The 15,249-nt window shown below is 55.2% G+C and overlaps 1 protein-coding gene across 1 annotated transcript; it reads left to right on the forward strand.

The window, feature by feature from the left end:
* The first annotated feature begins 4,191 nt into the window (after positions 1 to 4,191).
* Positions 4,192 to 12,041, forward strand: RHOU (ras homolog family member U). Its single transcript, XM_036354758.1, has 3 exons — positions 4,192 to 4,730; positions 7,117 to 7,175; positions 11,264 to 12,041. Exons 1-3 carry the CDS (start codon positions 4,469 to 4,471, stop codon positions 11,717 to 11,719), a joined length of 777 nt encoding a protein of 258 aa, XP_036210651.1. The 5' UTR covers positions 4,192 to 4,468; the 3' UTR covers positions 11,720 to 12,041.
* Positions 12,042 to 15,249: the final 3,208 nt, after the last annotated feature.

The raw sequence follows: 15,249 nt of genomic DNA on the forward strand, positions 1-15,249 counted from the left end.
GGCACATCCCCAGTAGAGGGTGTGCAGGAGGCAGCTGATTGGGGTTTCTCTTTCATTGATGTTTCTAACTCTCTATCCCTCTTCCTTCCTCTCTGTAAAAAAATCAATAAAATATATTTTTAAAAAAACATCAAAGGTGGACTTGGGCAGGTCTCTCAGGCACTTGGAGGTGCCCGGGTTCATTCCGTGGGTCCCGCTGCCCTGGCAAACCCAGCCATGGATTTGGACAACTCAAGAGAGAGGGCCACCCTTTCTCTGCTCATCGTAGGAGTTGTGGGTGCTCCCTTGCCCTCGCCGGGAAAGATCTAGAAAAGAAATACGGCCGCAGTTTGGGGAAGGGCGTGAGACAGTCCTTTCATGTCAGAATTTCTGGCCACGGCGCTGACCATTGTTGGGGAAGGATTACGTGATCAGTGCTGATCTTCAGGGCGGCTGAGAAGATGAGAGGAGGTCACGGTTTTGCAGCGGCTCAGAGGGGCTTCTGAAGAGTTCTTATCCTCGGGGAGGATTGGGGCAGCTGGAGAGCGAGGGGCCTGGGGTCTGTGAAGTGTGTCCGGGGAGGGGGAGTTGGAAGCACATCTGTGTCTGCAAAAGGTCTGAGCTGGAGGCTCTTCCTTCCATCAGAGGCGGCAGGACAGCTGGGGGCAGAGCGGGGCTGGGAACGGCCTTTCTCCTCCAGGAGGGCGGGCGGCAGAGTCGCAACAGCTGGGGAGACCCAGAACAGGGGGTTTGAAAGAGGAAAATGAACCAAGCCTGGGGGCAGGGCAGGGAGATGCAGGCTGGGGAGCTCAGCCCGCCTTGTACAACATCTGTTTTTATTTTATGATTTTTAAAAATATATATATTTGTATTGTTTCAGAGAGGAAGGGAGGGAGAGATAGAAGCATCCACAATGAGAGAGAATCACGGATCGGCTGCCTCTCGCACGCCCCCTACTGGGGATGGAGCCTGCAACCCGGGCCTGTGCCCTGACCGGGAATTGAACTGTGACCTCCTGGTTCCTAGGTTGATGCTCAATTACTGAGCCACGCCGGCCGGCCAGGCGGAACACATCTTCAATGTTGTAATTTTGTAATGTTTTCCAGGAGAAGAATAGACATGAACTTCGCATGAACACTGCTGCTGGCTTGTGTCACCAGCGCAGGAACACACACCAACTCCATTGTCTGCGCTCTCCTGCACAGATGTCCGGTGCGTTGATGGTGGATGGCTTAGGCTGCAGATACTCCTGACGGGCGAGCCCTCTGGGGCTGACCGGGTGCAGTCGAGACCGCCAAACGCTCCCTTAACAACAGCATGTGTTTTATGACGGAAAGCGTCACCACAGACTAGCTGGTGGCTCCGTCCATGTCAGACACTCTCACCCCTTGGCCACTGGTACCCTCCTGTGCTGGGGACATGGGGCAGCTCAGGTGGACACCAGCGTGACCCCACAGAGGGCAGGAGGTGGGTCACTGGCACCCAGGCCCGTACCTGGATGAGTGGCTAGAACAGCCGTGGGCAAACTACGGCCCGTTTGAAATGAATAAAACTATAAAAAAAAAAAAAAAAGACCGTACCCTTTTATGTAATGATGTTTACTTTGAATTTATATTCGTTCACACAAACACTCCATCCATGCTTTTGTTCCGGCCCTCCGGTCCAGTTTAAGAACCCATTGTGGCCCTCGAGTCAAAAAGTTTGCCCACCCCTGGTCTAGAACGTAACTCCATGTGGGAACGGAAAACTACATCCTTATATCCAATCAGCGGCAGGGCTGGAGAGAGGCAAACCAGGTACCCAAGATTCAGAACTCAAGGGGTGCTCACTCTCAGGGTCAGGCCAGGGCAAAATGGGCCCCCCTACATTTTGTTCCCACGGCGTCTCCCTTACCTCACTCTAGTCCTGGCTCTGTATCCGTCAAATCCTAAGGAACTGAACCCCCCACCCCCCTAACCCCCGAAACTTCACTTTCCTTGGCTGATCCCTAAAATAAACACCACACCGCCACTTCAAAGCCACTGGATAGAAGGGGACGTCGGCGAGGAAAGAAGCAATGAACCTAACTGGCGGTGATTAAACTATATTGTTTTATTATATTTACAAATCATAACCATATGTCCACATGGCTAGGGCCCCAGGGACTTGGCGGGGGAACAGGGGTTCTCTGCAGGCGCGGGATTGGAGATTCAAGCATGCAGCCTTCTGGTAAACCCGCCTCTGCCTTCGGACCACGGCCATACCTCCAGGTCTGAGTTCATCACAAGGGCTTATCGTTGCTTTCAGGGCTTCAAGAGGGAAGATTCTGGCCATAGCCGGTTTGGCTCAGTGGAGATCTCGAGAACGTCAGCCTGAGGACTGAAGGGTCCCAGGTTGGATTCCTCGTCAGGGGGCACCCTGGGTATTGGGGCTCGGTCCCCAGTAAGAGGGTGGCGGTACGGGAGGCAGCTGATCCATAATTCTCTCTCATCATTGATGTTTCTCTCTCTCCCTCTCCCTTCCTTTCTGACATCAAGAAAAAAATATAAATGTATATTTTTTAAAAAGAGGGTATATTTGCCCGGCTGGTGAGGCTCAACAGTTGAGCATCTACCCAGGAACCAGGAGGTCACCAGTTCGATTCCCGGTCAGGGCATAAGCCCAGGTTGCAGGCTCGATCCCCAGTGGGGGCCGCGCAGGAGGCAGCCAATCGATCACTTTCTCTCTCATCAATGTTTCTATCTCTCCTTTTCCCTTCTTTTCTCTCTAAAAATCAATAGAAATTTTTTTTTTTTTCTAAAAATAGAGGGTAGGTTCTGGAGCTGGACTAGTTAGGTTTGGAACATGGCTCTACCACTTACCAGCAGGTGGGATCGATTTTCTCACCGTCCACCCATAGAATGGGCACAAGGGGTGTTCATTAGAGGAATTGGTCCGCGCAGCGCGCTTGCAATTGTGTCCAACATTGATGAGCTCCTGTCCTTTTCAGGATTAGTTGTAGCGTCAGTGCTTGTGTTGATAGTATGAGCCTCGTCTCACACACCGCAACCCCCCAACCCACGCTTCCCTGTTTTCTTTTTCACTTTTTCTTTGTTGTTGAGTGTGACCCATGACCCCCGCCTCTCTGCTTTCTTTTCCTTTTTCTTTTTTTAAATACTTGCTTTTTTAATGGACGTTCTCTGCTTTCTGAATGGACTGTTGGCTACGTGGAAGAGAAAGTGGACAGGAAGTTGTCAAAGAAAAGAATGGCTTTTTTTTCCAGATAATATTGTCCCCAGATTACAGTGAAGGAAGTGAAGGGATTGGGGCTATAAAGAAAGGTGCTGTTTCACCGCCTGCGAAAGAGAAAGTCAGATAGATGAGCGTTAAACAATGACCTTCATCCTTTTGCTCCCACATGGGAAAAAGAAAGAGAACATTATTTTAGAAGAAGAAAATAATCAAACGATATTTTTTTAAACACACACACACACGCGCGCGATGTACTTTAAAAAAAAAAAAAAGGTGCCACCCAGCCGGGTGGCTCAGTGGTTGACCAGCGACCTATGACCCAGGAGTCAGGGCACATGCCCGGGTGGCGGGCTCGATGGTGCAGGGGCAGCCGATCCATGATTCTCTCTCATCATTGATGTTTCTATCTCTATCTCCCCCTCCCTTCCTCTCTGAAATCAATATATCTATATCTATATCTATATCATCTCTATCTATCTAATCTATCTATAGCCTGTTAATTCAGCCTCCTTCAGATCACGTTCCCACGGACCCTTCATTGCCCCCCGTGGGTGGAGCGCTGTGGCCGGCGAGGGGCCTCCAGCGCAGGGTCCGATGAGATGGGAGTTGGGGTGCAGGGGGCGCGGGGAGCAGGAGGGGACGCGGGCTTCTCGCCCACGTGGGCGCAGAGAGGCGGGTCGATGGGGGGGTGGGGGGGGCGGGCGGTGTCCCTCGCGGCGTCGGGAGGAACCTGCTCGCGGACAGCGCGGCTCCAGGCGGCGCCGCACCCCGGGCGTGGCTCCCGCGGAGGGGCGTTCCCGGCGCGGGGCTCGGAGTCCGCGGAACCGGCGTCCAAGTCCCCCGCCCGCCCGCCCGGCCTGGCACCGCCTCCGGAGCGGGTGCAGCGCCCCGCAGCGCCGGCGGGGGGCGCTGTGGTCTCGGCGCCCGGCCCCGCCGCCGGCCGGCCCCGCCTCCTCCTCCCCCGCGCCCGCCCCCCGCGCGTGGCGTCGCCGGAAAGCCGGGAGGAGACAGCGCGCCCGGCCCCACGGCGCGGCCCGCAGTCCTCCGATCGCGCGGGCAGAGCCGGCGGCGTCCCGGGAGCGCAGAGCCGGACCCCCCGCCCCAACCCCGGGCTCCCTTTGTCTGCGCGCCGCGCGGCCTGGAGCCGCGGCTCTCGGGGCCGGGGACGCGCCCGCGGCGGCCGGTGACAGCGGCTCCCCGCCGGCGGCTCCCGGAGGACGGAGGGGCGGTGGCGCCCGGCCCTGCTCGCCCGCGCCGGCACCTCCGCGAGCGCGGACCGATGCCCCCGCAGCAGGGGGACCCCGCCTTCCCCGGCCGCTGCGAGGCGCCGCCGGTGCCTCCGCGCCGGGAGCGCCGGGAGCGCGGGGGGCGCGGGCCGGCGGCGCCGGGGGGCCGGGGGCGCGCGGGGGGCGCCGAGGGCCGCGGCATCAAGTGCGTGCTGGTCGGCGACGGCGCGGTGGGCAAGACCAGCCTGGTGGTGAGCTACACGACCAACGGGTACCCCACCGAGTACATCCCCACCGCCTTCGACAACTTCTCGGGTGAGCCGGCTGGAGGGGGCGCAGGGGGCCGGGGGCGCGCGCGGGGGCGCCGTCCGCGGGCGCGGTGCTGACCGACCCGGTGCCCGGAGGAGGGAGATCGGGGCGGGGATCGCGGGGACCCGGGCCCGGCTGCGGCCAGGGATCGGACCCAGGGCGGAGTGCGGGACAGACAGTCCCCGCGCCCGGGGGCCCGCGAGCGGGGAGACGACGGGGAAGCCCAAACCCTGGGCCCGCGGCGGGGTGGGAACGGAGGGGTGGGGGCGAGCCTGGCAGTTACAGGGAGACGCTGAGCGGGTGTCCAACAGGTCGAGCGCAGGTGGCCCGGTCGGTTTGCTGCGCCGAGAAGGTGCGTGGCGTCAGGTCCCGGGAAGGGGGCGCGCAGGTGCCATTACCTGTGGCCTCGGTGTCCGCCCTGACCTCGGGGCGGGCGGGGTGGGGGGAGGGGGGGCATCCCCGCTTCAAAGGGCCGCGATGGGGGCGGAAAAGGAGTTGGTTTAGTGGAAGGAGTCCTGGCGGGCCTGGCGGAGGCTGAGGTCGGGGTTAAGCCGGAGGATAAACAGGATTTCTTTCTTCTGAGGCCCCGGCCCCGGCCCCGGCCCCGGCCCCACCACTGCCTGTTTGCGATTCTCAGTATCATCTTTTTCACCGTCTCTTTGAGCTACTGAACCTCGTGGGAACGGGGTGCTATGCGATTGGGTTTGGTGGACGCAGAGATAAAGGGCTCCTTCACCTGGATTTTTCAGGTCTTTTTGCAATTTAGGGCAAAGTGGAAGTCCACAGAAACTAGTGTGAAATGCGCACTCTCTCGTCTTTTTGTGTGTGTGTGTGTGTGTGTGTGTGTGTGTGTTAAATGCTTCTCCACTTCTTAAAAAGTCATGATTGCCCTAACCGGTTTGGCTCAGTGGATAGAGCATCGGCCTGTGGACTGAAGGGTCCCAGGTTCGATTCCGGTCAAGGGTACGTACTGGTTGCAGGCACATCCCCAGTGGGGCGTGTGCAGGAAGCAGCTGATCGATGTTTCTCATGATGTTTCCGACTCTCTATCCCTCTCCCTTCCTCTCTGTAAAAAAACCAAGAAAATATATTTTAAAAATGTCTTTAGAAAAAAGCTTTCCTCCGCCCCAGACGTGCATACACGGTGCTACGCCCCTGGGTTTCCCACCTGCCCACCTAAATGGCTTTGTTTCCTTCCCCTTCTGTGTTGGTCCCATGGACGAATATCCGGATCCGTGAACGATGTAGAAAGTTACGTTGAGGCAGAACTGAGTGCTCAGCTCCCCAGGGACCCCACTCTGCGGCCAGGGGGGCACACGCTCTCTCCCCTTTCTCTCCTGAACCGCCCTTGGAGCTGGCACGGACAGATCAGCCGAGCCCTCCCTGATAAACGGGGCAGTGCGGGAAGCCAGTGTTCGGACACGTTCTCAAAACCAGCTACAGTTTCATGATAAAACGCCGGGCGTTTCAGGCTGTTTCCCACGGGAAATCAGCTCTTTGGGAAGCTGCAAGGTTGGTTTCCCCTTACCCTCCCGTGTTGTTTCTAGGTCTTTTGAAACGAGTGTGGCCGGAAAATAAATCTTGGGAAGCAGGCCCTTCTGGGGTGCCACCGAAGGCTGGGGGTGGGGGTGGGGGTGGGGGTGGGGGGCTTGCCTCGTCGGTGGCAGTGGGTGGAATTGTCATCCCTGGAGGGTGGTTTACAAAAATGCTTTGTGGCCCAGCCAGCGTGGCTCAGTGGTTGTGCATCAACGTATGAACCAGGAGTTCAGGGTTCGATTCCCAGTCGGGGCATATACCAGGTTTGCAGGCTGGATCCCCGGTAGGGGGCCTGCAGGAGGCAGCCAGTCAATGACTGTCTCTCATCATGGATGTTTCTATCTCTCTCTCCCTCTCATCCTTCCTCTCCGAAATTATATATATATATATATATATATATATATATATATATATATATATATTTAAACTAGAAGCCCAGTGCATGAAATTCGTGCATGGGTAGGGTCCCTAGGACTGGCTGGCAATAAGGGCCAATCAGGTTCCCTGCCTCCCCACTTCCCCACCCCTTCTCCTTCCCTTGCCACCTGTGCTCTGCTGCCACTGGTCGCCCACCATGTTCCGCACCGCCCCCTGGTGGTCAGCGCACATCATAGCGAGGGATCAACTCCTGTTCTCCCGGTCGAACTCCTGAGGGGACACTTGGCATATTAGCCTTTTATATATCTAGAAGATGTCTTGTGGGCCTCCTCATTTTAAGCAAGCCTTTAATTGGTTGGGGGACTTGGCATAGGAGCTGCAGGGTCCGAGTGAGGATGGTGGGGCAGGCCAAAACGATGATTCTTGGGCACGAGGTTAAGAGACAACCCCCGCTAATCCTTTTGGTCCTGTTTTTCAGCTGTGGTGTCCGTGGATGGGCGGCCCGTGAGACTGCAGCTCTGTGACACGGCGGGACAGGTCAGTATCACATCCTGATTGCGTGCTGGGGCAGGAAACGGCTCTCTGAGGGCCTCCCAGCAGCCTCCCTCCACCATTGGGTAACTCTGCACCCGCAGGCCGCCGCCCCACCCCTGCCGTGGGCCCCTCTCCGAGGGAGGCGGGCATGCGGGAAATCTCTGCGCCCGTAAAACGGGGTGCGGCCGGCTGTGGGTGGGCAGGACGGGGACAGCAGGCTCAAGAACAGCTCTGACCTCACAGGAGTTTCTGATCCTGTTTTACTTTCTGGTTTTTATGGGGGGGGGAAAAATGCTTTGCAATCCTTTCTCAATGTAAGTTGGTCGTATCTTAGAACCAGTGTGTTAAAGGGCAATGAGCCAGATGTTGAGGGCTTGTCCTGAAGAGGAGACGGGGTCTATGTCCGTCCGTGTCCCTGTGCCCCTCCCTCAGCTGGGGCTCGACTCCCCAGGGCCACTACCATCCTTGGGGACAGAGATGCGGTGGTGGGAGCTGCGGGGGAAGGGCTGGGCCGGAACCCAGTCTTTCGAATCGTGAACATTTATTCTTGTCACAAGGGAGGATGATGGGGAGGACACAGGGGTGTGGACGTCGCCAAGAGCTCCACGGTTTCATCATCACTCGGTCCCCCCCACCCTCCTTGGCATGGCTCTCAAGCCACCGAAGTTTCTGTCCTCTTTATTTTCTTTTAAATATATGTTTATGGATGTCAGAGAGGAAGGGAGAATTGAGAGAGATAGAAACATCCATGAGGAGAGAGAATCATGGATCGGCTGCCTCCTGCACGCCCCACACTGGGGATGGAGCCCCCAACCCAGGCCTGTGCCCTTGGCCGGAAACGAACCGTGACCTCCCGGTTCATAGGTCGACGCTCAACCACTCAGCCCCACTGGCCGGGCTCTGTTCTCTTTAGAACCCAGCGTGCCGTCTTCTGAGTTTGCCGGAATGACGGTTAATAAGCATGTGGGTTCCGATAAGGACTCCATGGCCAGCACTTGCTAGCTTTAGCGAAAGTGCCTGGGGGCTACTTTGTAGGCAGGGAAAAGGGCTTGCTTCCCTTGCTTTCTGAAGTGTTGCCACGTGACCATTTGCTTTTAAGCAGAAGTTGTGCCCGGCTGGCGTGGCTCAGTGGTCGGCCGATGAACCAGGAGGTCATGGTTCGATTCCCAGTCAGGGCACATGCCCAGGTTGCTTACTCGATCCCCAGGCGGGAGGCATGCAGGAGGCAGCCGATCCATGATTCTCTCTCGCCATGGATGTGTCTATTTCTCTCTCCTCCTATCCTCTCTGAAATCAATAACAATTATATATTTTAAAAGAAAATAAGTAAAAGTCAGAGAAACATGTGAATCATTTGAGAAATATTTTCACGAAAGACATTTATGTTTGGAGAATAAAGGGGTCGGGTGCTAAGTTGCAAAGCTTTGGGGGTATTAGGAATGTATTCGTCTAGTCACCCAGCCGTGTTTTCGTTGAGATGATTATACTAGTGTTTCTTACCTGACGTACTAGTTAGGTTATGTCCTGAATGAGGTTACTTATCTGAAGATTTGTAGAAAGCCAACTGTAAAAACTGGGAAATATGCCCTGACCGGTTTGGCTCAGTGGATAGAGTGTTGGGCCGTGGACTGAAGGGTCCCGGGTTCGATTCTGGTCCAGGGCATGTACCTTGGTTGCAGGCTCGATCCCCAGTACGGGGCATGCAGGAGGCAGCTGATCGATGTTTCTCTCTCATCGATGTTTCTAACTCTCTATCCCTCTCCCTTCCTCTCTGTAAAAAATCAATAAAAATATATATTTTTTAAAAAATCGCTGGGAAATGTACACAGCTGGGAAGATGGAGTTCACTGTTTCCCGCTCCCCAGGTATCAGTTAGTATTGGTTTTGACGATTGGCAAAGCTGGCCAAAGCGATGGCCCTTTCTCCCCACCTACTCCGGAGCTGATCAGCTACCTTTTAAAGGACTTGTTCTGACTCCTGCCATATTCACTTAGTGTTGACTCAGCCGGTGGAACGCCCCCTCCTCCAGGCAGTACCCAGGATTGCCTGGTGGACGCACAGTGACTCAGCCATCTCCGTTCCTAGCTCCAGCAGAGTGTGCACAGGGAGCCATAACCCGGGGCCCCAGAGCAGGTTTCCTACGGAAGCTCACAGCAAGAATCCATCTCTCCGGGCGGGAGAAATCGCTTCTTGTGCCCGCGGGTTTTCTTGTCGGCGAGGCCAGGTGAGCACAGAAGGAGGTTTAAACACCGGACTCACAGTCTCACTCGAGTGAAAGCTGATCCGTCACCGAGGACTTTGGGAGACAGACGTGCCTTTGGCATCTGAGCAAGGGGGCGCCGCTGCGAGAAGACGGGTCCGTTGTAGCCCTGCCAAGAGGAGCTGAAAAGCCTCCAGCCTTCGGACCCAGGAGGCACGTGGAAAAAACCTTGATACCAAAAAAATAAGTAAATAATCAGATTGCAGCTGGACGGACCTACTGCCCAGCGCCCTGCCCGGCCGGCTTGGCCTCTGAACCAGATCCTCCCCACAGACCTCAAGACGGGTACATCCATCCCCCTCAGCCTCGCCGCACACATGTGCGTTGCATTCATTTCAGCAAATATCTAGGGTTTCTGGTCGGGCGATGAGCAGGAGGGTTTCATTTCTGCCCGGCTTCCCAAATCCCTCCGCCAGCACCTCCAGAAGTCTGGGGAGCCAGGTTTCCAACGCCCGCCCCGTCGCGGGCCCCGGCCCCTGAGCTTGCCTCTCTTTTTACTGGTAACGCAACCCCAGATGCCAGGGCACGGCCGGGGGTGAGTGCCTTCCAAGAGCCAGTGCAGGCGCCCCAGGGAGCTGACCTCACAGCGGCTCTTGGTTTTATGCTTCGGGGCGTCGGAGAACAGAGGGAACGTTTCAGCAGTTGAACTTCAGAGCCGGGCCGTGGTCTATACCTGGCGGAGTTTCTGTGTTGATTCTTTCAGCTCGAAGTTGGCACGAAGAAACCCAAGTCATTCTTCTTCCTGACTTTTGCTTACAGAAGACTGGCCAGGGGCCAGGGACGTTCTGGGATGCCCCCGTCACTCCCGATCACGTGAGCCGGTCGACTTTAATATCGTTAGACGGTTGTCACCCGGCGATGGAAATAGCCCAGATGAAGAAAGGGCGTTCACATGAAACACACCCGGGTTTCCTTTATTCCTGGGAAGATGGACGCAGAGTCATGTGCATGTGAATGGTCGTGTGTAAATAATCAAAGCTTGGCAGTTCGTCACACAAACCTGGGTGACACGGAGCCTTTCCCGGCCCGGGAAATCATCTGTCACATGACACCTGAGGATGCGCCGCGGCCACAATCAGAAATGTCAAACAGGAACGAGATGATGTCAGTATCTTCCTACGAGAGAGTCGAGTGAACGCTTTCGAGCAGCTGAATACAGTGCTGCAGGGGGCTGTGGGGTGAGAGATAGAAACACCCTGACTCGGAGATGATCCTATATAATGAAAGGCTAACATGCAAATTGTCCCCTTGGGCGGGAGTTATACTGACCAGGAGTTCGACCAGGCGGTGGGGACAGCTGGCCAACCACCTGTGGCCCCTCCCCCTGGCTAACCCCACCCCTGATGCCCCCCAACCCCAATCAGGGGTGGGGCCGGCCGGCCAATCTCCCACGTCCCCTCCCCCTGGCCAGCCCATCCTGATTGGCCCCGATCGGGGTGGTCCAGCAAGACCCCACGTGTGCACGAATTTGTGCACCAGGCCTCTAGTATTTCTATAAATATATATTTATTTTTTTTATTTTTTTTTTAAATGTAAAGGTGGTCTTTCTGTGAATGAGATGGACTTAAAAAATAACTCTGGGCGGCCCTATCCGGTTTGACTCAATGGATAGAGCGTCGGTCTGTGGACTGAAGGGTCCTGGGTTCAATTCTGGTCAAGGGCACATGCCCGAGTTGTGGGTTCAATCCCCAGCAGGGGACGTGCAGGAGGCAGCGGAGCAATTATTCTCTCTCATCACTGATGTTTCAATCTCTCTCTCCCTCTCCTTTCTTCTCTCTGAAACCAATAAAAATATATTTTAAAAAAATAACTCTGGGTGCTTTGGTTGCAGGACGAGTTCGACAGGCTGCGGCCCCTGTGCTACACCAACGCAGACATCTTCCTGCTGTGCTTCAGCGTGGTCAGCCCCACTTCCTTCCAGAACGTCACCGAGAAGTGGGTGCCCGAGATCCGGCGCCACTGCCCCAAAGCCCCCATCATCCTCGTGGGCACGCAGTCGGACCTCCGGGAAGACGTCAAGGTCCTCATCGAGCTGGACAAGTGCAAGGAGAAGCCGGTGCCCAAGGAGGCGGCCAAGCTGTGCGCCGAGGAGATCAAGGCCGCCTCCTACATCGAGTGCTCGGCCTTGACGCAGAAGAACCTCAAAGAGGTCTTCGACGCGGCCATCGTGGCCGGCATCCAGTACTCGGACACGCAGCAGCAGCCAAAGAAACCCAAGAGCAGGACTCCGGACAAAATGAGGACCCTCTCCAAGTCCTGGTGGAAGAAGTACTGCTGCTTCGTATGATGCTGGCGAGACCCTGGGGAGGACTGGAGACGAAATCGATATCAGAAGCTCTGCCGGCGGCAAGGGCTCCTCGGGCCGCGGGCCGCAGGCATCGGGAGCCGTGCGCCTGCCCTCGGAGGCCTTCCCCCTCCGTGTACCCCTCCTGCCTTTCGTTTTCCTCTCGCTCGGCTGAGCTTAGGGACGAGACTCGCCTGCAGCGGACTTTGGGAGTAACTTAAGCATTTTTTCATGCCTTTGGAAATGTAGAGCTCTAGCCCTTTGCGTTGATTTCTATCTAATATTAAAAAGACGCCTCAGACCTGGGGGTCGAGCGTGAAATGTTGCTGCATGGTAGTGTACGGAAGGAAGTGGGGGTGGGAGTGGGGGTCCCCCGATCGAGGGCTACTCCAGGCACCGTGTATTGAACGCACAGACTGGCTCTGGTGAGGACCGCTCTTCGCTTTGAAACCCGTAGTATTTATACTTTTTTCAAAGAGCAAAATCCAGAAGAAAGAAATGAGAGTCCGCTGCCTACTATGCTCCTATTGAGGTTTAAAAACACCCAATACAGCCGTCCCACTAACGCCACAGCGCTGTGCAGACCAAACAGGGGAAATGGGTTAGTGGGGTTTTCCAGGCTTCGACCATTATCATACACCTGAAAGTTAGTTGTTGTCACTGAAATAGAGACCTGGGCCTGGTTTTGCATAGCCCTAAGCTAAGAATGCCTTTTTTAAAATATGTTATTTTTTTTAATTGATTTCAGAGAGGAAGGGGGAGAGAGATAGGAACATCAATGATGAGAGAGAATCATGGATCGGCTGCCTCCTGCACACCCGACACTGGGGATGGAGCTCACAACCCGGGCATGTGCCCTTGACTGGGAATCGAACCCGGGACCTCTTGGTCCATAGGATGACGCTCAATCCACTGAGCCACACCAGCCGGGCTGTCCAAATTGTCCTTAAACTTCCATGCTTAAGTTGTCCCATTGGCAGGGGTGTGAGCAAATGATTGTGGGACACAAGATGTCCTTGTGCTCCTTGAGTCCGCCAAAATGCACATGTGCGTGTGTGCGTGCACACACACACGTATGTATGCATGTATGGCTGTATTTGCTGCTGATTCAGACTTGTGAACAGGGAATGGGAGAAAGCATGGGCACAAAAGCCGATCAAAGGATGTGTGGCTTCCTCTTTCTGTTAACACTTTGTAGGACAATCAGATTTCCTTTGGGTTGTACGCTAGACACGAACTGAGGGGTATCTGAGCACACATTCCTGGGACCTTCTGAAAACAAAACATGAACCTCTTTCAAAACCTGCTTTAAAATCTGTGCAACCAGCCGGTTCAATCCTCAGTCTTTCAGGGCAATCTCAGCCAAGGGCTGTGCTGCGTGATGGGTGGGGCGGTGGGGGTGTCCGGGGTGACCACCAGGAGCAGGGTGGGTGCAGAGACCCCTGGCTCAGCTGGTCCTCACTTTCAGGCAGTGAGCAAACCACATGTTTGTGAAACACCCCATTCTTCAAGGTGGCACCAGGCTTGTGAATGTCCATGGGTCAAAGCAAGTCCCAAAGCCACGCCCAGAGCCAGTGTGGGTGGGCGGGGGAGGGGGTTGCACAAGGACCTGACCCCTGGGGCCCCCCGGGGGGGATGAATTGGGGAAAGGAAGGCTCAGGCTGCAGGGGCTGGTGCGGCCCGTGATTCACGCCCGTCGAGGATAAACAGAGGTGGATCTTCTGTGTTTATCTTGTCCACGGAGAAGCCAGGACGTCTAGTGGTGAAAAGTGTACTCGTCACCTGTATTATCTTCAGGAGGGAATGACTCTGACGATGGTTGACACCATAGGTCGCCTCAGCACTTCGTGGAATCTTACTTCTCTGGGGAGAAAGCACATGAAAACGAGTGAAAATTGGCAGCTCGCCGGGCACACGCAGACAGCTGGATGACATCGTAGAGTATGGATGCTTCCATTGTTCCCATCTGCTCCCCATTCCAGCAACAGGGGCGGAGTTCTGCTATCTTTGGGCGAATGCAGTGATTTAGAGCACAGAGTATATAAAACCCTTTAGCCCTGGCCGGTTTGGCTCAGTGGATAGGGCGTCGGCCTGCGGACTCAAGGGTTCCCGGTTCGATTCCGGACAAGGGCATGCACCTTGGGTGCGGGCATATCCCCAGTAGGGGGTGTGCAGGAGGCAGCTGATCGATGTTTCTCTCTCATCGATGTTTCTAACTCTCTATCCCTCTCCCTTCCTCTCTGTAAAAAAAAAAATCAATAAAATATGTTTTTAAAAATAAAACCCTTTTAAACACCTTCTAGGAAAAACATCTCCATTGTCAGCGTGATTATCAGGCGTCTGTGCCCCGCAAAACTGGAACTAGTCTTAACCACCTGGTAAGGGCCCAGTTCCCAAAGCCAGGGAATTGGCTTACAGAACAGGCTGGTTATAGGCCCGCTCCCGCCCTACAGGCATTTTCATGGGTGTCTGTGCCCCAATGAGACTCTGATTTTGACCGTCTGTTGCTGTCCTTCTTGCCTTGCCCTGTTGTCACCGTGGAGACAGAAGCTTGCCTTTCTCTTGCACATGCGCCTCGTCATATGCCCACATGTGGGACCTCAAGGAGAACAATTGCTCTTGGCAATGCCCTTGGGGGTGCCGTGTGGCCCACAGCGCGGGGGGTGGGGAGGGGGGGAACCCCAGGATGAACTCCAGGCTTCCGGGGATCTGGTCCTGCCTTTGCCACTGACCTCTCACCAGTTAGAGGACGAGTTCCATTTCTTTGGACTTTTCACTTCTTCCACCTCCCGAGGACCTGACATTGTGAAAACCTCCATTGTGCCTTTTCTCTACCATCTCAAGATCCTCCCACTTCTTTCCAGCTTTGATCTCCACAGACCGAAGCAAAATCAACAGCAAGGTCATAAATGAGTGGTTCTCACCCACGCCCAGGACAGGACGTTTCTGCACAGACACGGAAGGAGACACGTGCAGCGCGCGCGTGGCAGGCCCGTCCTGGGTCCATGTGAGTGTCTCCAGGGAGACGGACAATCTCCCACTTTCTCCCACGGGAGCAGTTCAGTGAGTGGTCTTTTCATTCATTCAAACCGGTTAAAGAGCCCTAACCGGTTTGGCTCAGTGGATAGAGCGTCGGCCTGCGGACTGAAGGGTCCCAGGTTCGATTCCGGTCAAGGGCATGCACCTTGGTTGCGGGCACATCCCCAGTGGGGGGTGTGCAGGAGGCAGCTGATCGATGTTTCTCTCTCATCGATGTTTCTAACTCTCTATCCCTCTCCCTTCCTCTCTGTAAAAAAAAAAAAAAAAAAAAAAAATCAATAAAATATATATATTTTTAAAAAAACATAAAACGGTAAAAGAGCCCTAGCACAAACCTCAGTTGCAGGTTCCCCGGCCCTGCCCGGGTGTGTGCAGGAGGCAACCAATCGATGTGTCTCTCTCAGATCCCTGTTTCTCTCTGCCTCTTCCTCTCCCTTCCAGTCTGTCTATAAATCAGTGGAAAGATATATCCTCGAGTGAGAATTAACCAAACA

Source organism: Myotis myotis, unplaced genomic scaffold (genome assembly GCF_014108235.1).
Source record: "Myotis myotis isolate mMyoMyo1 unplaced genomic scaffold, mMyoMyo1.p scaffold_m19_p_21, whole genome shotgun sequence".
NCBI lineage: Eukaryota > Metazoa > Chordata > Mammalia > Chiroptera > Vespertilionidae > Myotis > Myotis myotis.

Excerpts from the sequence above, each read along its gene's own strand:
- RHOU (XM_036354758.1), top strand. The coding sequence starts at position 4,469 with ATGCCCCCGCAGCAGGGGGACCCCGCCTTCCCCGGCCGCTGCGAGGCG. Across the intron at positions 4,731-7,116 it reads CGCCTTCGACAACTTCTCGG|CTGTGGTGTCCGTGGATGGG; the intron begins GTGAGCCGGCTG and ends CCTGTTTTTCAG. Across the intron at positions 7,176-11,263 it reads TCTGTGACACGGCGGGACAG|GACGAGTTCGACAGGCTGCG; the intron begins GTCAGTATCACA and ends CTTTGGTTGCAG.